The sequence below is a fragment of the Hippocampus bargibanti genome, linkage group LG02 (genome assembly GCF_051943395.1).
Source record: "Hippocampus bargibanti isolate YZ-2025 linkage group LG02, ASM5194339v1, whole genome shotgun sequence".
NCBI lineage: Eukaryota > Metazoa > Chordata > Actinopteri > Syngnathiformes > Syngnathidae > Hippocampus > Hippocampus bargibanti.
This window is the reverse complement of record NC_142735.1, coordinates 170283-192011: the sequence shown is the minus strand read 5'-3', so window position 1 is coordinate 192011 and position 21729 is coordinate 170283. Positions and strand designations below refer to the sequence as shown.

At 40.8% G+C, this 21729-nt stretch overlaps 2 protein-coding genes and 1 long non-coding RNA gene across 3 annotated transcripts in view; 2 read left to right on the top strand and 1 right to left on the bottom strand.

Moving 5' to 3' along the window:
* The first annotated feature begins 77 nt into the window (after nt 1-77).
* smad5 (SMAD family member 5) lies at nt 78-17939 on the top strand. The gene is made up of 7 exons (XM_089019021.1): nt 78-210; nt 6930-7618; nt 10901-11194; nt 11638-11745; nt 12906-13127; nt 15064-15320; nt 17018-17939. The coding sequence occupies exons 2-7, from the start codon at nt 7216-7218 to the stop codon at nt 17159-17161; spliced, it is 1428 nt and encodes a 475-aa protein (XP_088875147.1). The 5' UTR covers nt 78-210; nt 6930-7215; the 3' UTR covers nt 17162-17939.
* Nucleotides 11631-21593, bottom strand: LOC148901035 (uncharacterized). The gene is made up of 3 exons (XR_016118098.1): nt 20793-21593; nt 16976-17157; nt 11631-11768 (listed from the first exon to the last, which is right to left on the bottom strand). It is a non-coding gene; the product is annotated as an uncharacterized LOC148901035 (long non-coding RNA).
* The window catches only part of syvn1 (synovial apoptosis inhibitor 1, synoviolin), an 18719-nt gene continuing 17303 nt past the window's right edge, over nt 20314-21729 (top strand). Inside the window, exon 1 of the mRNA XM_089019008.1 lies at nt 20314-20476. The gene's annotated coding sequence lies outside the window, so the exon portion shown is untranslated. The remainder of the gene's footprint in view (nt 20477-21729) is intronic.

The following is a 21729-nucleotide window of genomic DNA, read 5'->3' as shown; positions in this document are numbered from 1 at the left end:
TCCGACGTCATTTCAACGAGCGAACTATTTCTCCAACACAGCGGATGGATATGTACCCCGCCTCTTCTCTCCTTCATGCAACTCGCCTTAAGGATCTGGAAGGGCATGGGAGACTGACGGAAAACTTGCAGAAAATTCTTTCTTCTCAAAAAAAGTTGGACTTTACACACGGACGCCTTTACAAACTAGACGAATCGCTCATCTCTAAAGGTATGACACCCGAGTTTGATAGACGTGCACGGGGTGTATAATGACAAGTGGGAGTTGTGCGGTATACGACGAACTCACCACTTTCTCTCGGTTGGCTAAGTTAGGCTAACAGTTAGCATAGCTCAACTTTGCTTGGGAAGTTTTAAAACTTGACGGAATGGAGAAAGACGATTAAGTTTCACTTGCGTTCGTGCTCTTTTGCTTTTTTTAAATGTAAGCTAAATGTGTTATAATCGTAATATAAGAACATGATATGAGTTGTTTGAGTTGTACGTCTCTGGTCAGTTTTGGTTAAGTTTTGCTATGTGTGGAGCTCAGTTAGCAAATTAGCATTCTCGCACTGTCATCGTTGACGTCCTTTTCTGTGCAAAATTAAAATCCTGACGTGTGTTGTATTTTTTTGTTGCGTTGCGTGGATTTTTTTTTTTTTTTTTTTTTTTTGGGGGGGGGGGCAAGATCTGTTCACAGCTGTTTGGGATTTGTGTGAGTCGAGTGTCGTTTCTCTGAATCCAGTCGCTCTTCCTCTGTTGCTCATCACCATTTCACAAAATCGTTCTTCCATATTGTCCAAAATGGTTAATATGTGGATTGAGGAAGCCCATTAATACACGTGGGCCATCATGTCATCATTAATTCGTTTTCACATTTTTTTGAGAAAGAAAATGCAATTCTGCAAGGACATGCCGTGTTTGTATATTATCAGTCTGAAATAACGTCTGCCCGGACGCCCGGGGCATGCAACTTTTATGTCGGGCGTACAACTTACAAAACGTTGACAACTTTTTTGAAAAAAAAAAAAAAAAAAAAAAAAAAAAATCAAATCAAACGTTTGAATGAAGATTTTGAAATCGGAATACAGTAAATTATTCTGATTTAGAAGTCTTCGTTCGGTTTGGAAATTTCGGAATTTCGGTGCGTTTGTCAATTTGCATACTCGGCACGGCAGCCAATCAGAAGCCTGCTTCGTGCTTCCGGACTTTCCCGAGCGTTATAAGGTCGTGCATTTGCGTATCATTTTCCAAAGTACAGTGAGACCTTGGCTTACAAACTTAATTGGTTCCCAGACAGTGTGTAAGGCGAAAAGTGTCTATCCCAAAACATAATTTACCATAGGAAACCATTAAAATGAGAATAATCCGTTCCCAGCTCCCCATAAAACCTAATTTTCTAATTTTCAAAGCCTTAAAACTACACAAAATAGACCTTATTTTATGTAAAATAAATGTGCTATGGCATTATTATTAAAGAAATCAACTGTACTATATAATAAAGTCATTTTGTTCACCTTTGTTTATTTGCCACTGTTTATTTACCCCACCCCCTTTCAAATTGCTGCTGCGGACTGTAAATTTCCCCATTGTGGGGCAAATAAAGGTTTTCTGATTCTGATGGTCGTTGATGGCTTGATGGAATGGAGTGGCCGCTTTCCTCAGCATTAAACACTTGATGAGGAACGTAACCTTCTTCTTTCACCATCTTGAGGAATGATCCCTTGTAGGTGCTTTCTGTGCGATAATTTTACCTAGTTCCTCATCAATTGTGTTCTGTTTAACTGAAACGCTGAACGGTCTTCCATAAACGGAATAAAATGTGGTTGTAATTTGAAATAAATAGCTTTTTAATCAAAGCCACAGTTGAAATTTTTATGGGTGCGCATCTTTTTGGGTCACCCTGCACATCATGTTAACCTTGAAATAATGAAACTGAAAGTAGCAAGTTACTCGTGTTTTCTAAAATACATTCAGAGAGTTCTCAAAAGAACCATCAGTTCAGAGGTGTGTGTCAGAGATGTTTGATCGGACACTGTGGTCAAACACTCGAACCCAGAAAGTTTGTCTTGACTGCCGGCAGGAGACGTAGCCATTCATGACAGACGCCTGAATTCTGCAGCCCTCTGCCAAGCTATTTATTGAGATGATATGCAAATTTAAGTGATATATTAGTAAAACATAGTTTTCTTGATTAGAATACCATACCCCTGGGTGTTCTACGTGGGAATAGCGGTAAGCAATAAAACATTGTCTCTTCCACAAACTGATAAATTTGTAAGCTGGCTAATGAGCTCTTCCTGTGAAAGCGTTTCAAGTCGTAAATTGCTTCGGTGATAAAGGAGTTTCCCAAGTCTTAAATTCCGTCCAGATCTCCGAGATGAAGATGACAGTTTAATTTGCAGTGTCTGTTGACCTCAGATTGACCCCAGGTCGTCTGTGCTTTAATTGTGTATTCGAGTCACACATTTTGAATAAGCATATGACAGGATGAAATGTTTTAATATGATAACTTCTTATTCTGTCTAATCTCTATCAGTGTGTTATCACTTCACAGAATATGAGGTTTATCTAGAACGCCGGTCGTCGACATTCAAATGACTCCCTGTCATTGCGTCAAGATTGGCCATGTCAACGATTCTCAAGGAGGATGTTTTCAGAAGCTTTGAAAATGTACCCGTGTCGAAATGTGTCACGAATGGGATTGACCCGAATACAACTGTCTGAATGTTTTCAAGAGTTTATTGAATGTCAGGAAAAATCAACCCTATGGCCTAGTATCAGAATCAGAATCAGAATACCTTTATTCGTCCCGCAATGGGGAAATTTGCAAAGTACAGTGATACCTCGGTTTACGAACTTAATTGGTTCCCAGAAAGTGTGTGTAAGGCGAAGAGTTTGTCTTCCAAACATTTATTTCTCATAACAAACCATTAAAAATGAGACTAATCCGTTCCCAGGTCCCCATAAAACCACATTTTCTACTAAATAAGCCTTAAAACTACACAAAATATACCTTTTATGTATAATAAATGTGCTATTGTGTTGTAATTAAAGAAATAAACTGTACTATATAATAAAGTCGTTTTATTGACCAACCCCATGACCAACACTATGGCCTAGTACAGTGATACCTCAGTTTACGAACTTAATTGGTTCCCAGAAAGTGTGTGTAAGGCGAAGAGTTTGTCTTCCAAACATTTATTTCCCATAACAAACCATTAAAAATGAGACTAATCCGTTCCCAGGTCTCCATAAAACCAAAATTTCTACTAAATAAGCCTTAAAACTACACAAAATATACCTTATTTTACGTATAATAAATGTGCTATTGTATTGTAATTAAAGAAATAAACTGCACTGTATAATAAAGTCGTTTTATTGACCAACCCCATGACCAACACTATGGCCTAGTACAGTGATACCTCAGCTTACGAACTAAATTGGTTCCCAGAAAGTGTGTGTAAGGCAAAGAGTTTGTCTGCCAAACATTTATTTCCCATAAGAAACCATTAAAATGAGAATAATCCGTTCCTCGGTCCCCATAAAACCAACCATTTATAAAGATTCCACGGCATATAGCTATATTTTACCTTTTAAGACTGGCGCTGAATATTCAGGAAGTCTTGTTTTCGAATTGATGACGATGCCCTAAATGACATCACGGAAGGAACGGCCGTGACCGAGAAAGCGACACACACTGCATTTGGAGTACTTTTTTTCAACTGAAAACACCGTATTGATTGCGAAATTAGAAGGAAAACTACATAAATAACGTGATGGTGAATCGTTGTGTGTCGCAGCCAATTGCGGTAACGCGCATAAAGAAGGTATAAGTTGACACAAATTCCCAGTGGATAAATCAGCCCATTTCCAATGGAGCCTGCGCGCCATCTTGTGCATTTTCCGGGCGCTGCATTGGGGAGTCCAGACGGCTCGAAATGATAGGGTAGGACTTTTTTAGTCGATTCCAAACATTTATGCTTTCCTCTTCAGAACTACAGTAAAGTGTCGTTATAACGATATTCTCGAGAGTCGGAAAAAATATCGATATAACCGGACTATCGATATATCCGATCCTGCGGCATGTAAATTTTCTCCTTGCATTCATAGAAATAGTATCGTAATAAGCAGTACTATCGATATAACGAGACTTTACTGTATTTGAATCCTATTCATAACTGGATGAGTAACAAGAAAGCATTTTCTCCGAATCTGAACTCTCTGAATCCATTGTTTTGATTCTGGAGCAAGGCAGTGTGTGACCAATAGTGATGTCACGAACAAGGGGGCGGGACTTTCTAAATCTGCCCAGTTCCGAGCTCATTTTGTGGCAGTTTTGGGACACTTGAAGTCATTTTTATTGGTGTTGCATTTGACTAAAAAAAATATCAGCCTGTGTGTTTTGGGTATTTTAGATGCTATAAAACGTTTTTCTGCTGTCAGTTAGGAAACAAAAAAAAATGGTGTCGGTTGTCTTTTAAGAGTTTATTGAATGTCAGGAAATATCAAGCCCTATGTCCTTGTAATGTTCTGTGTAGGGCTACATGCCCCCTTTTTGGAGCGTTTCCAGGGTTTTTTTTTTTTTTTTGTGTGCATGTGTGAAAGTAGAACAATGAACGGGTGGAAGTAAGTGCCGGACAGCTGCGGTGCTTACTTGGAAGGGAGGGATTGAGGCAGGAAACAGCTTTTGGTGGTTACATCCTTTTCTTGCAGGATGGCTTTCACAAGCCCCCGGACGGGCAGCTGAAGGCCTACACGTTTGATCGTTGGCTCGGACCGCGTCGTCTATCAACACCTCATATACGGTCTAACCTTGAGAGTTGAACTCGGTCTGTATGAGATGCTGGTTGACTTCTAAATGTATTTCGAATTGAAATCAAATTTTCCCACAAGTAATCAGAATCAGACTTGCACACTGCAAGTATCCAAAGAAGGGCGCGGAAAAGCCTACTGGACCCTCCGCACCCTGCCCACCACCTTTTCCAGCGACTCCCCTCAGGCAGGCAAATCCAGCAGACATTTAAACAGCTTCTTCTTCCCCCGTCGCCATTAACTATCTAAACAGTCACCCAAATATAACTGTGTAGTGTCTCATTGCAATTTTTTGATGACGATACTAGTGCAGCGTGATCGACCGTCGACAAATTCCTTGTGTGTTCGAAATACTTGGCAATAAAGATGATTTAATTCAAACAAAAAAAAACTATTCTGGATAAGGACCGTGAGATCTGCATTTCAGAGTCTGAATTGGCTTTCAAGTTTTGCCAAAGCAGTAAAAAAATAAATTCTAGGTTATGTAAAAATGAAAACGGCACGGGTTCACATGGTTACAGTCTCCCCATTTGAACTTTTTATGTAAATAGAAAAGAGGAGACTAACGTTTGACTGACTTGTGACTTGCCTGCCTGAAATACTTTCTAGTTTCCTGGCGTTTTAACTCATTCACGACCAGACGATGTGAAAAAAAATGTGTCCACTCCAGTGCCAGGGTTTTTGTCATTGTCACTCAAATTCCAGGACCCACACAATATTGAGTTTTAGGATTACATAAACATTCAATGCAGCTTAAAAAAAGCCTTAGACTCTCTTGTTTCATCAGGAAAAAGAATTCATTCGTAAGTTACCGTATTTTCCGGTGTATAAGGCGCACCCAAAAGCCTTGATGGATCTGCGCCTTATACGCACGTGCACCTTATATGTGAAGTAATATTGTGCCACAACAGGTCTCGTAACGAGTCAGCAGACTTCATTTTGCCCTGTAGCGCGTAACCCCAGCCTCTACTGTAGCGCGTCGTAATGTGTTGTGCCTTATATAGTGATACATTGGCTTAAGAACTTAATTGGTTCCAAGACAGAGTGTGTATACCAAAACATAATGTTCCATAGGAAACTATAAAAATGAGAATAATCCGTTCCCAGGTGCCCATAAAACATAGCTTTCTCATTTTCTAAGCCTTAAAACTACACAAAATATACCTTATTTTATGTAGAATAAATGTGCTATGGTATTATAATTAAAGAAATAAACTGTACTGTATAATAAAGTGGTTTTATTGACCTTTGTGATGGTCGTTGATGGCTTGATGGAATGGAGTCTCCGGTTTCATCAGCATTAAACACTTGATGAGGAACGTAGCCTTTTTCTTTTACCATCTTGAGGGATGATCCCTTGTAGGTGCTTTCCCTGTGATAATTTTACCTAGTTCCTCATCAATTGTGTTCTGTTTAGCTGGGTTGATAGCTTTTTGCATCAAGTGTACAAATGGCTTGTGCGGGTTATTTGTGGAGCCTGATTGATGGGATATTTTAACCTTGCAGTTTACACTCTGCCTTTGAACTACCTAAATTGAAACAAGTCCAAATTCCACTGGTTTCGATCCATTTTGTCTTTCTCTCTATGTCCTATGCCTGTCTCTTTAATGTTTAAACTACCTCCCCTCACTGCTGCGTTCTTGACCAATCACATGGCTTTAACCAAAGACTGGGGGCGGGGCCTAGAGGACAAAAAAAAATGTCGGCAGCCATTTTCTTTTTTTTTGGAGAATGGCTTCACTCCCTCTCTGTCTGTAAGCCCCACCTCCCCTCACTGCTGCGTTCTTGACCAATCACGTGGCTTTAACTGACGACTGGGGGCGGGGAAGAGAGGAGCAAAACAAGCCGGCTGCCATTTTCTTGTTAGAACAGGCTCGTTCGCGAACGACACATCACTCATTGTGGCAGCTCTGTGTGCATCCCGAAAAATAGTTTGTAAGCCAAGGTTAAATTTTCATAAATGTAACGTTCGTAAACTGAAAAGTTGGTAAACCGAGGTATCGCTGTATATGATAACTGTCCATGTTAAGCGCCTCTTTCCAGCTTCAGCTATTGTTAAAGCGCGATATAAAGCAATACGTATTGTATTGTCATTTTATATTTCCACAATGTAAAAACGTTCCTTGTGTTTTGCAGACACTGGATGGATTAAAAAGCGCTTGATGCTGACTGGAAGTGCCTCTTCATTCAGCCCGTCTCTCTCTCTCGCTCGGCGTTTTTCTCTCCAGTTGACCACACCCCTTCCATCGGCACTTGTGACCCTTCTCCGGACAGCTTGCTGAGGAGGCCCCTTCCTGAGCAGCAGCAGCTGCGTCCTGCTTCCCTCCCCTCCTTCCTGTGTTCGGTCAGAGCCTCCCCCCCCCATCATCTCTCCCCCATCTCACCCTTCCCCAATAAGTCAAACCAACGCACATTCGCCACCATGACTTCCATGTCGAGCCTCTTTTCCTTCACCAGTCCAGCAGTCAAACGTCTGCTGGGCTGGAAGCAAGGAGATGAGGAGGAGAAATGGGCGGAAAAGGCCGTGGATGCTCTTGTTAAAAAGCTCAAGAAGAAAAAAGGGGCGATGGAGGATCTGGAAAAGGCTTTGAGTTGCCCGGGACAACCCAGCAAATGCGTGACCATTCCCAGATCGCTGGACGGGCGTCTGCAGGTTTCTCACCGCAAAGGTCTGCCGCACGTCATCTACTGTCGGGTGTGGCGTTGGCCGGACCTGCAGTCCCATCACGAGCTCAAGCCGCTGGAGATGTGCGAGTATCCGTTTGGTTCCAAACAGAAGGAAGTCTGCATTAATCCGTATCACTACAAGCGAGTGGAGAGTCCCGGTAAGCAACCGGGTTTTTTTTTTCTTCGTCTTCCTGTTTGAAGTGAGTAAGCTAGCTAGCTATCTATTAGCTATAGAGCTGTCTCGGTGGCTAGCTATTAGCTATCTACTAGCTGGCTAGTTATCTTTCGATCTATTAACTTCCCGGGTTGAGTGAACGCTGGCACATGTGGCTGCCGCTGCTCACCCACAGAAAAAAAAACGTATCCTGTGACTGTAAAGTGACCTTGAGAGTTTTGAAAGGCGCTTATGAATGAAATGTATTGTTATTATTATCATTATTGCGAGTATGATGAGGATGATGATTATTATTATTAAACGTTAAAAACAATTCATGGTTAGGAGGGTTCCTGTTACATCATAAATTATGACAGTTGAGCTAGCTACCAAGCTACCTACTTGCTATCTGTTAGTTATCTATAAACTAGCTATTAGATGGCTATTAGCGGTCTAGCTCGCTGACGAGCTATCTAGCTGGCTAGCTATTAGCGGTGTAGCTGGCTGGCTAGCTATTAGCTATCTATTCACTGGTGAATAGTTATCTATTCGCGAGCTATGAGCTGTCTATTCGCTAGCTAGCTAGCTTGCTATCTATTTGAGTTACTTCGGGGTTGAGTGAACGCTGGCGTGTGTGGCTGCCACTGCTCACCCACAGAAAAAACGTATCCTGTGACTGTAAATTGACCTTGAGAGTTTTGAAAGGCGCTTATAAATGAAATGGATTATTATTAAACTTTGAAAACAATTCATGGTTTGGGTGCCTGTTACATAGCTATCTATTCGCTGGGTATTAGCTATCTGTTCGCTAGCTATTAGCTATCTATTCGCTAGCCATTAGCTATCTTTTTGCTAGCTATTAGCTATTTTTTTTGTTCGCTAGCTACTTTACTATATTTTAGTTACTTTCGGGTTGAGTGAACGCTGCTCACGTGTGGCTGCCGCTGCTCACCCACAGAAAAACGTATCCTGTGATTGTATAGTGACCTTGAGAGTTTTGAAAGGCGCTTATAAATGAAATGTATTATTACTATAAGTGTCGGAATTTCTCGAAAAGGTCCGTATCACTACAAACGAGTGGAGAGTCCCGGTAAGCACCCGTTTTTTTTTTTTTGTGTGTTTCTGTTTTAAGTGAGTCAACTATCTAGCTAGCTATTTATTAGCTATAGAGCTGTCTAGGTGGCTAGCTAGTTATTTGTTGGCTATCTTAGTGGTCTAGCTGGCTGACTAGCTATCTAGCTAGCTATTATAATAATAATAACAATAATACATTTCATTTCTAAGCGCCTTTCAAAACTCTCAATGTCACTTTACAGTCACATGATACGTTTTTCTGTGGGTGAGCAGCGGAAGCCACATGCGCTAGCGTTCACTCAACCCGGAAGTAACTCAAGTAAATAGGAAGCTTGCTAGCTAGCTAATACATAGCTAGCTAATATGTTTCCTGATTCAAATAGCTAGCTATATAGCTATTAGATAGCAAGCTAGATAGATAGATAGCTTGCACTATTGTGTCCATGTCTGCCGCGTGACAAATAGTAAACATTCACCCCCTTTTGCCGAGGCAAATGCGCAGAAGGCCAAGTAAGTGATCCGGCCTGCAACAGCCGCTCCCTCAATTGCAACCGTAAATCGATATGACGAGCTCTTTATTAGATGATGTGTTCTCGGGAGACTGTGGAAGAGAAAATGTCTTTGGAAATGGATGAACATCTCAGACTGAAGAGCAACGGCGCGTTATCTCCATCATCCCGTTAATCGGGATGCCTTTTTGAGTGTAACATTAATCTGCAAACGTGTACATTGTCACTCGCCTCTGAAAGTCCATTTTCCCCTCAGTTTTGACTTCAAGGCACAGTTTGCATTGCAAGATTAATTGCACTTTCAGTATTTATGAAAAAAAAAAAAAATCAGTACATTACAGGTAACATACGACCGGCGCGAGTTAGGCCATCGCCAGTGCTTTATCGGCACACAAGCATGAAAAAACTAAACATGAACAAATTTGAGAATGGCGCTCCATGTCATATTTTCAATTCCCGAACAAAAATTAGGTAAGATGCCATAAATGTGAAAAAAAAAAAAAATATTCAAAGTAATAGCAAATATAATAGTAATAATAATAATAATGCAAATTTCCCCATTGTAGGACGAATAATTTTTTTCTGATTCAGATTTTCTGAATAATAATAATAATAATGATGATAATAATCATGATAATAATCATGATGAGAATGATGATGATAATAATTATAATAATAATGATAATAGTGATACACAGACCCACAGAATATTGAGTTTTAGGACTACATAAACATTCACTGCAGCATTAGAAACCTTGGACTCTCTTCTTTCATTTCAGAAAAACAGTTCATTCCTAAGTTATATTGGTCTGGAGTTATATGAGCTTGAAATAGAGGCGGATGTAAGAAATACAATGAAGTTAAACAATCTGAATTCTGAGTTAAAAAGTCGGAATGCCGAGTTAAAAAGTCGGAATGCCGAGTTAAAAAGTCAGAATGCCGAGTTAAAAAGTCGGGATGCCGAGTTAGAAAGTTGGAATGTTGCGTCGTAAAGTCGGAATGCCGCGTTAGAAAGTGGGAATGTTGCGTCGTAAAGTCGGAATGCCGCGTCGAAAAGACGGAATGCCGCGTCGAAAAGACGGAATTCCGCGTCGAAAAGACGGAATTCCGCGTCAAATTTCTCCACTGTGAGACTAATAAAGGCATATCCAATCCAATCCAAAGATGGAATGCCGAGTCAAAAAGTCAGAATTCCGAGTCGAAAAGACGGAATGGCGAGTCGAAAAGTTGGAATGGCGAGTCGAAAAGTTGGAATGGCGAGTCGAAAAGTTGGAATGGCGAGTCGAAAAGTGGGGATTCCGAGTCTAAAAGTGGGGATTCCGAGTCTGAAAGGTGGGGATTCCGAGTGGAAAAGTTGGAATCCTGAATCAAAAAGTCGGAATACTGAATCAAAAAGTGGGGATTCCTGAGTCAAAAAGTCGGAATCCTGAGTCAAAAAGTGGGAATCCTGAGTCAAAAAGTGGGAATTCGGAGTTATAATTGTGTGCGTGACTTGCGGTTTGAGTGAACGCTGGCCCGTCTGGCTGCTGCTGCTCACCCGCAGAAAAACGTTGTTGTTGTTGTTATCCTGTGACTGTAAAGTGTCCTTGAGAGTTTTGCAAGGCGCTTATAAATGGAATGTATTGTTATTGTTCCATGAGCGCAAATGATTCCTCCTGATGATCACGCGAAATGTTCTTTGTTTGTCTGGATCTGCCTTCCAGTTCTGCCCCCGGTCTTGGTACCCCGTCACAGCGAGTTCAACCCGCAGCACAGCTTGCTTGTTCAGTTCCGCAACCTGACCCACAACGAGCCGCACATGCCCCTGAACGCCACCTTCCCCGAGTCCTTCCAGCAGCCGCACAGTGGAGGCAGCGGGCCTGGCGGTGGCGGCGGCGGCGGTGGCGGTTCTTTTCCCATCTCGCCCAACTCTCCGTATCCTCCTTCTCCAGCCAGCAGTGGTACTTATCCCAACTCGCCTGCCAGCTCGGGGCCCTCCAGTCCATTCCAGCTCCCAGGTAAAAATGTGTCGAAGAAAGAAGGATGATAAAAAAAAGTACTTCTAAGTACTATTACACTAGCTATTTTTCATATATTTTGTACTTATTCACATTTTGGCTTTTCTACTTTCATTTCTTTCCTAACTTTGCTGCTGTGAAATGTCAATGTCTCCACTGCGAGACTAATAAAGGCAAATGCAATCCAATCCAGATAGCTTGAAGTGAACGGAACGGTCTTGTCTGTCGGCAGACTTTTCAAATAGATCATATTGCATCTCTGTCGGGAATAGTTAGCATGTGGCTGCTCGGCAGTCTGGGGACTTGTGAAATCTTACACCTTTCTGCGGGACTAATAGTGTGACCATTGTTCAGATTTAGTGTGTGTGTGTGTTTGTTTGTTTACTGGTAGCAGCTGGCTCATCGTCACTATGCGTTCTTTTGCCTTTTCTCACTTTTCCCAGCTGACACTCCACCTCCAGCATACATGCCTCCCGAAGAGCAACTGGGCCAGGACAACCAATCCATGGAAACCAGTAGCAGCATAGGGCCACAGAATATGTCCAGAGGAGGTGAGCAAAACCGCATCCATGGCCTGTTGATACACTATTACAGCGATACCAACCAACAGGTTTACCAACCCCTTGGCTTACGAACTTTTCGGTTTGCGAACGTTAAACGTATGAAAATTTTACCTTGGCATATGAACTATTTTTCGAGATACGCACAGAGCTGCCTCAATGAGTGATGTATCTATCGTTCGCGAACGAACCCGTTCTTCTGACAACAAAATGGCAGCCGGCTTGTTTTGGGCCTCAGTTCCCCGCCCCCAGTCTTCGGTTAAAGCCACGTGATTGGTCAAGAACGCAGCAGTGAGGGGAGGTGGTTTAAACTTCACATTTATTATACATAAAATAAGGTCTATTTTGTGTAGTTTTAAGGCTTTGAAAATTAGAAAGTAGAAAATCGTGTTTTTTGGTGATCTGGGAACGGATTATTCTCATTTTAATGGTTTCCTATGGGAAATTAATTTTTGGGATACACATTTTTCGCCTTACACACTCTGTCTGGGAACCAATTAAGTTTGTAAGCCAAAGTATCACTGTACCATATACCACAGGTGTCAAACTCAAGGTCCAGCTAATGATAGCTAGCTAGATACCAAGACAGCTAATGATAGCCAGATAGCCAGACAGCTCATGGATAGCTATCTAGATAGCCAGACAGCTCATGGATAGCTAGCTGGATAGCCAGACAGCTAATGGATAGCTAGCTGGATAGCCAGACAGCTAATGGATAGCCAGCTGGCTAGCCAGATATCTCACACAAAGACACAGAGAGTCATTCATTCTTAAGCACTTTCTGTACCCTCTTTGTTACATGAAGCAGTTCTCGATAAAAGAGAAGAGGATCAAAGAGTCTGTTTCACCAGTGGCTCAGGGACGTCATGCTGAAATGTGCACGTCGTCTACAAGCTAAATGTTGAAAGCAAACAAGAAGCTCTAGCATCCATTGACGAAAAGAGATGGTCTCACATCTCCTGTCCCACGTACAGTAAATCCGCTTCAATTCCAAGCCGCAACAAATCCACATACACATCGGCGCTCTGCGCTGATGCTCTTTTCTCTTTCTGGAGTGAGTCTCTTGTGTGATGTTTCAGTGTTTTTGACAAGATATGACTGTCGATAATGTCAATGATTGCGTGTGCGTAACATGGCCGTTTATGTTTTAGATGTCCAGCCCGTCGAGTACGAGGAGCCGAGCCACTGGTGTTCGATCGTCTACTATGAACTCAACAACCGCGTGGGCGAGGCTTACCACGCTTCCTCAACCAGCGTGCTGGTGGACGGCTTCACCGATCCGTCAAATAACAAGAACCGCTTTTGCCTCGGACTCTTATCCAACGTCAACCGCAACTCCACAATCGAGAATACCCGGAGGCACATTGGCAAAGGTACGACGACAATGTTACAGGTGATAAAAAAAAAAAAATGTTTGATTCAATGCTTCAAAGGACAACCGACACCTCCGCACACGTTGCGTCCATAATTTGTAAAATGGCTTCAAATGACTTCTACTGAGCACATTTTATATAAAGATTCCACCACATAGAGCTAGATTTTACCTTTTAAGACTCGCGCTGAATATTCAGGAAGTCTTGTTTTCCAGTTGATGACGATACCCGAAGTGACGTCACGGAGGGAACGCCCCTGACCGAGAAAGTGACACACAATGCATTTTGGGTACTTTTTTTCACCTGAAAACACTGTGTTGATGGCGAAATTAGAAGGAAAACACATAAATAACGCAATGGTGAATCGTTGTGTGTTGCACCAAGACTACTATTTGATACTAGTTGACACAAATTCCCAGCAGACAAATCAGCCCATTTCCAAAGGAGCTTGTGCGCCATCTTGTGCATTTTCTGGGACACTACATTGGAGTCCAGACGGCTCGACGGGTGGACTTCTTTAATCGATTGCAAACATTTATGCTTTCCGCTTCAGAACTATTTGAATCATATTCATAACTGGATGAGTAACAAGAAAACATCTTCTCCCAATCTGAACTCTCTGAAGCCAATGTTTTGATTCTGGATCAAGGCAGTGTGTGACCAATAGTGATGTCACGAACAAGGGGGCGGGATTTTCTGAATCTGCCCAGTTCCGAGCTCATTTTGTGGCAGTTTTGGGACACTTTAAAGAACAACCGACAGCATTTTTGTGTCTTCTAACTGACATGAGAAAAACGTTTTACAGCATCTAAAATACCCAAAACACGCAGGCTGAAAACACCAATAAAAATGACTTAAGGTGTCCCAAAACTACTTCAAAATGGCCAGTTTCTGAAGGTCCCGCCCCTAGTTCGTGACATCATGCCAGGACATCTTGCCTTGCTCTAGAATCAAAATAATGGCTTCAGATTCAGAGAAGAGGCTTTCTTGTGACTCGTCCATTTATGGATATGATTCAAATAGTTCTGAAGAGGAAAGCATAAATGTTTGACATCGATTAAAGAAGCCCTTCCGTATCATTTTGTGGCGTCTGATCTCCAATGTAGCGTCCCACAAAATGCACAAGATGGCGCACAAGCTCCGTTAGAAATGGGCTGATTTGTCTGCTGGGAATTTGCTAGAATTTGCTGAATTGTCTGCTAGTATCAAATAGTAGTCTTGGTGCAACACATGCTTTCTTGTTCCTCATCCAGTTATGAATATGATTCAAATAGTTCTGAAGAGGAAAGCATAAATGTTTGCAATCGTTTAAAGGAGTCCTCCCATATCAATCCGAGCCATCAATGGCATCTGGACTGAAATGTAGCGTCCCAGAAAATGCAAATGATGGCGCCCAAGCTCCGTTGGAAATGGGCTGATTTGTCTGCTGGGAATTTGTTTCAACTAGTATCAAATAGTAGTCTTGGTGCAACACACAACGATTCACCATTGCGTTATTTGTGTTTTCCTTCTAATTTCGCCATCAACACGAAGTTTTCAGTCCAAACAAAGTAGCCAAAATGCATTGTGTGTCGTTTTCTTGAGCAGGGTTGTTCCTGACGTGATGTCACGTCAGGAATCGTCACCAACTCAAAAACAAGACTTCTTGAATATTCAGCGCGAGTCCTAAAACGTAAAATATAGCTATATGCCGTGGAATCTTTGTAAAATACGCTCAGTAGAAGTGATTTTACAAATTATGGACACAACTTGTCCGGAGGTGTCGGTTGTCCTTTAAGTCATTTTGATTGGTGTCTTGCATTTGACTAAAAATATCATCCTGCGTGTTTTGGGTATTTTAGAGGCTATGAAACGTTTTTCTGATGTCAGCTTAGAAACAGCAAAAAAAAAAAGGTGTCGGGTGTCCTTTAACGGTGAATTGCGTCTTTTGGAACAGGTGTTCACCTGTACTACGTCGGAGGCGAGGTGTATGCCGAGTGCCTCAGCGACACCAGCATTTTCGTCCAGAGCCGTAACTGCAACTATCACCACGGCTTCCATCCCACCACCGTCTGCAAGATTCCCAGCGGTTGTAGTCTGAAGATCTTTAACAACCAGGAGTTTGCCCAACTTCTGGCTCAGTCTGTCAACCACGGCTTTGAGGCCGTTTACGAGCTGACCAAAATGTGTACCATCAGGATGAGCTTTGTCAAGGTAGGATTGCGAGACAATTACCGGATTTGAAAAAGGTTTCCTCAGTTGTCATCTGTAATTCTTTGAAAGCGTCGGGACGTTTCGCTCCTCATCCGAAGAGCTTCGTCACCAACTAAAGTTGTTGTGATTATCTGTGTGATGGGTAAAACATTTTCATTGAAGGTGCGCCTTATTCTCCGGTGCACCTTATATCTATATATATATATATATATATATATGTGTGTGTGTGTGTGTGTGTGTGTGTGTGTGTGTGTGTGTGTGTGTGTGTGTGTGTGTGTGTGTGTGTGTGTGTGTGTGTGTGTGTGTGTGTGTGTGTGTGTGTGTGTGTGTGTGTGTGTGTGTGTGTGTGTGTGTGTGTGTGTGTGTGTATATATATATATATTCTAGCTTCACTTCATATATATACACACATACATTTTATATACTGTGTGTGTGTGTGTGTGTATATATATATACAGTAAAGTCTGGTTATATCGATATCGGATATATCGATAGTCCCGGTTATATCGATACTATTTCTATGCACGCACGGAGAAAATTACATGCAAACAGGGTCGGATATATCGATAGTCCCGGTTATATCGATATTTTTTCCGACTCCCTTGAATATCGATATAACGAGACTTTACTGTGTATATATATATATATATATATATATATATATATATATATATATATATATATATATATATATATATATATATATGTGTGTGTGTGTGTGTGTGTGTGTGTGTGTGTGTGTGTGTGTGTGTGTGTGTGTGTGTGTGTGTGTGTGTGTGAATATCTATGTATATCTATGTATATGTGTGAATATACAGTAAAGTCTCGTTATATCGATATTCAAGGGAGTCCGAAAAAATATCGATATAACCGGGACTATCGATATATCCGATATCGATATCGCGATTTAGTCGCGGAATATACAGTATAGTTGTGATCTTTTATATTTTGACCGTGTGCGTGAAAACAAATACAGTGATAAATTGGCTTACGAACTTAATTGGTTCCCAGTAAGGCGAAAAGTGTGTATCCCAAAAATTAATTTCCCATAGGAAACCATTAAAATGAGAATAATCCGTTACCAGGGACCCATGAAACATAATTTTCTACTTTCTAATTTTCTAAGCCTTAAAACTACACAAATTAGACCTTATTTTGTGTATAATAAATGTGCTATGGTATTACAATTAAAGAAATAAACTGTACCATATAATAAAGTAGTTTTATTTACCTTTGTAATGGTCGTTGATAGCTTGATGGAATGGGGTGGCTGGTTTCATTAGCATTAAACACTTGATAAGGTAGTCTGACGTTAGCCTTCTTCTTTCACCATCTTGAGGAATGATCCTCTGGAGGTGCTTCCTCTGCTATAATTTTACTTAGTTCCTCATCAATTGTGTTCTGTTTAGCTGGGTTGATAGATTTTTGCATCAAGTGTACAGATGCCTTGTGCGGATTGTTTATGGAGTTATGGGATATTTTAACCTTTCAGTCTACATCAAAGTTGAAACTCTCTTACTGTCGTCTGCCTGTCTCTTTAATGTTTAAAATTTTGTGGAATTTTTCATAAATTTAACATTCGTAAACCGAAAAGTTTATAAGCCAGGAGTTCGTTAGCCGAGGTAAAACTGTATTTTCTCCCGTTCAATAAATACCTTGACACTGCCAACAATTCTGCCTTGTCTTGTTCCATCCAGGGCTGGGGAGCAGAGTACCACCGACAGGATGTCACCAGCACCCCCTGCTGGATCGAAGTGCATCTACATGGCCCGCTGCAGTGGCTGGATAAGGTCCTGACTCAAATGGGTTCTCCCCTAAACCCAATTTCCTCTGTGTCCTAAAAAAAATGGAGGATTTGGATGAGACTTTTTTCCCCCCCCTTCTCCTTTATTTTTCCACTTTTTTTTTTTTTACCCGCTTCCAACTGCGATTTTAATTTAAGGTTGTCTTAACGGCTGAACTGTTTACAATTAAATGGGAAGGGACATTGATGGAATGTCAGCGTCAGCAACCAGAATCAGTTGTTGATTTTTTTTTTTTTTTTTTTTTTTTTCATGCGTCCCAACTAATAGTGATGGACTGCCATATCGCTATATTCTTTTCACCTTGGATACATGCAATTTTAATATTTTTTTTTTGTGTGCTTATATTGAATTCCTGTAGCTGTTCAATTCTGAATTGTGGCGCAATTGACAATGAATTCGGAATGTTATGGAAGCAGTTTTTTTAATGTGTCACTGTAAAGGAATAGTTATGACAATTTTAAGACTCAGATATTGCAATTTTCAATCTTTAGTGTCTAATTGTAGGAAGAATAAATAAAAAAACACTGAACTACTGCCTTTCTAATCGGATAGTTTTTAATGTGGGAGATGGATCACTGAATAATTTCTTCATTGCCGTAAGCTAACAAAATGCTACACGTCTTGCAATAGAAGTATTCACATCAAATTAAATCTGACTAGTCATTTTAGGAGTGACTACATTGTCCACGTTCACTCTTTAACACTGTGCACTCGGGTTACGCAAAGGCATATTTTTAATGTTGCCGTGGGTTACGAAAGTTGATGTTGATGAATGGCTTCACGAGCGCCCTTAAATAAACAGGTTATTTGGTTATGTCTTTGTTTACTTTTTTTATACACTTGAAATGTCAATTTCTGGTTGTGTTTCTTAATAGAATATGGTTTAACTATTTTGAAGGAACCATTCTTGTAGTTTATGTATATGTAGACATAACTATGGAGATCTTATATTTTTGAAGGGGCCATATAGAAAACTGTTTTTGTATCAAAGTTGTACAGTGATACCTCAGCTTACTAACTTTTCGGTTTACGAACGTTAAATTTAGGAACATTTTACCTTGGCATATGCACTTTTTTCGCGATACACACGGAGCTGCCTCAATGAGTGATGTGTCGTTCGGGAACGAGTCCGTTCTGACAACGAAATGGCAGCAGACTGTTTTTGTCCTCTATTCCCCGCCCTCAGTCTTCGGTTAAAGCCACGTGATTGGTCAAGACCGCAGCAGTGAGGGGAGGTGGTTTAAACATTAAAGAGACAGGCAGACGACAGTAAGAGAGTTTCTACTTTGATAGTTCAAAAGCAAAGTGTAGACTGCAAGGTTAAAATATCCCATCAATCAGGCTCCACAAGCCATCTGTACACTTGATGCAAAAAGCTATCAACCCAGCTAAACAGAACCCAATTGATGAGGAACTAGATAAAATCACAGAGAAAGCACCATCAAGGGGTCATTCATTAAATAAAATGACTTTATAATACAGTACTGTTCATTTCTTTAATTATAATACAATAGCACATTTATTATACATAAAATAAGGTATATTTTGTGTAGTTTTAAGACTTAGTGAGTTGAAAATTATGTGTTATGGGGACCTGGGAACGGATTATTCTCATTTTAATGGTTTCCTATGGGAAATTATTTTTTGGGATACACACGTTTCGCCTTTTTTTTGTCTGGGAACCAATTAAGTTCGTAAGCCAAGGTATCACTGTACAAAATGTGTGGGAATCTCCTGCTGAGACAATGTCATATTTTAAGTACAGAGGGTTGTGTCAGGATGGGCATCCCACGTAAAAACTTGGCCGAAACAAACATGTGAATCAAACATCTGAAGATGGAGGAGAAGTAGGACCTCCTTATACGTCAATTATTTTTCTTCAAAGTCATAGCCTCTTCTTCCTTCTACTGGCCCCTTCACATTGAAACTTTCTAAAAAGGTCGGAAATGTTTATTTTACTAATTCCCAGATTTTGTTTTAGTGGTAACCCGTAACACGACCGAGATATGAACCTTTACTTGTGTCAAGAGTGACGGACGAAAGATGGATGTAATAGAGGATCCGGTCATTTCACAAAATAAAATGCCGGAAATACATAAAACAGAGGTGATGCAAGTCATTAGTGATGGGAATTCCGGCTCTTTTCAGAGAGCCGGTTCTTTTGGCTCGGCTCACTAAAAAGATCCGTCTCTTACGGCTCTCAAATGGCTCCTCAGTGTGTTTGTTTTTGTTGCTTAAATTAACTAATTACCACAAATCATGTAAAATTATGTGGAAAACGAATTACTTATGTAAAAAAATACATAATATCAAATATTTTTATTTATATGGCTTGATTTATATGTGGACAGACAGCATCCAGAACCTTTCACTTTCCACTCTGGTCTGATGATCAGCTGTCACTAATTTACTTTTCATATTAATAATGCTATCATACCAACTAGTAAAACATATAATAATTGAATAATAATAACAGCATAATGTGATAACATTTGTCCACCTGTCTACCCTAACTTCCCCCCTTCCCCCTTCTCCTTACTGCTGCGTGTGTATGTAATTCTCCCCTCCTGCCTCTACCACATATATCGACCAATCACGTGCGGCTTTAACCGAAGACTGGGGGCGGGGAATAGAGGACAAAAAAAAGTCGGCTCCCATTTCCAGCTACTTGTTGGAAACCGACTTTCTTCGTTCACTTCCATGATCCGGCTCTAAGAACCAGCTCGTTCGCGAACGACACATCACTACAAGTCATTTAACCAGGACTGTACGCTCTTTACTTAAAACGTTTGAGTCAAAACAACCGCCGAATCCACGAGCGTTTTGTAAACGAGCCTGTCTAGCAATCTAACTACATCACTACTGATTTAGAAGAAAATTGACTCTTAATTAAAATAAACACCATCCGATTATGACCAAAATTCAAAGGGAGACACGCGGTCAACTTGCCATTGGTCCACGTTGAATTGTCCCGTAATCCATATAAATCGTGAATTCCGCGCAGTTGTTAAAATACAGCAAAAGCCTAAAAACATTCAAATATGACACCAACATGCCTTATGAATGTAGAACGATGAGTTGAGATTGTTCATAGAATCTAATCAAACGAATGTAAGAGTGTCGTTGCACTCGTTTATTTATTGTTGCGTCCAGTTACGGTAAAAGCCGGATGTGATGTGGCTACCAGACAGCAAGCCAAAGATAAACACGTAGCCGAACAAGAGGGGCGAAACCCAGAAATAACACCGCAAAGCTGTTTTAGATTCTCACAATGGAGTAATTATTGAAGGAATATATCGATTCAAAAAAACGAGCAAGCACTCGTCTTGAAAACAAGCATACATTGGTTTGGTGAGTCCTGAATACCCCTGACAGCTGTGATTTTTAGCTAGCTCTCGTTAGCTGCTATAAGCTAACCATTTGATAAACTGTCTGCCTTTGCTGTTAGCTGACGAGATACATTAACGTTGCCTAATAACGACGACGTGACATTTTGCAGTTTTCTATTGTCCCTTTATAATTATTATTTTACAATATAAAACCTCACCTATTTTTTACGAGGATACACATTAGGTAAATTGTTACGAATTGTTACCGCGGCTACACGTTTTAGTCAAATATAGACGCGTAAGTAGGTAAAATATGTGTTGGTTCACGTGAAACTCACCTAACCTTTTAACGACGATTCCAGTGATGGATTTCAAGTATATTTTCCATGTGACAAATGTGAACACAGCTGCGGCGTCTTAAAAGCAGTCATAATGCACACGTATCTGCCCGACGAATGCATATTTATGTCGAAACTGTGCTTCCAACGTCATGCTTAATTTTTATCCGTCATCAAAAGACTAACATCACTGGAAATCTTGCAATATTTAAATAATCCATCCATTCGTTCATTTTCCAGCCCGATTTATCCTCATAGGTCACGGGGGTACTGGAGCCTATCCCTAGTCACCACATACGTATAATAATAATAATCATAATCATAATGATAATACTGTGATACCTTGGCTTACGAAAAAAATAGAACATAATATAGAAGCTGCTTGAATGGCAGCCACTCTCGTGACGCCATCTTAAAGGACAACCGACGTCTCCGGACAAGTTGTGTCGATAATTTTGTCAAATGGCTTCGAATGACTTCTACTGAGCGTATTTTAATAAGATTCCACCGCATATAGCTATATTTTACCTTTTAAGACTCGCTCTGAATATTCAGGAAGTCTTGTTTTTGAGTTGGTGATGAGTCCGTACGTGAAGTCACAAAAGGAACACCCCTGACCGAAAAAATACGCATTGTCGCGGTCCTTCCATCACGTCAATGTATTTTGCTGTACTTGTTTGGTCTGGGGACCTCGTGTTGCGCTCAAAAGCCGCCAGAAGAGGGCGTCCAAGCTCCCTATAAGGAATTTATCAGCCTGTGGAAACGGAGGTGGCCACAGGAGGTCGCCATTTTGTGCCTCTTTTTTTCGGTGAGACATTTCCCCTCAATGTTGCCTCAAAATGGCACGGAATAAATTCTTTAATCGATTGCCAACATGTATGCTTTCCTCTTCAGAACTATTTGAATCATTCACAACTAGATGTGTAACAAGAAAGCA

What these genes read in the sequence shown, in the direction of transcription:
- smad5 (XM_089019021.1), top strand. Translation starts at nt 7,216, where the DNA reads ATGACTTCCATGTCGAGCCTCTTTTCCTTCACCAGTCCAGCAGTCAAA. An exon ending in CCGGAGGCACATTGGCAAAG is followed by an intron (nt 13,128 to 15,063) that starts GTACGACGACAA and finishes CTTTTGGAACAG; the next exon opens with GTGTTCACCTGTACTACGTC. An exon ending in TCAGGATGAGCTTTGTCAAG is followed by an intron (nt 15,321 to 17,017) that starts GTAGGATTGCGA and finishes TGTTCCATCCAG; the next exon opens with GGCTGGGGAGCAGAGTACCA.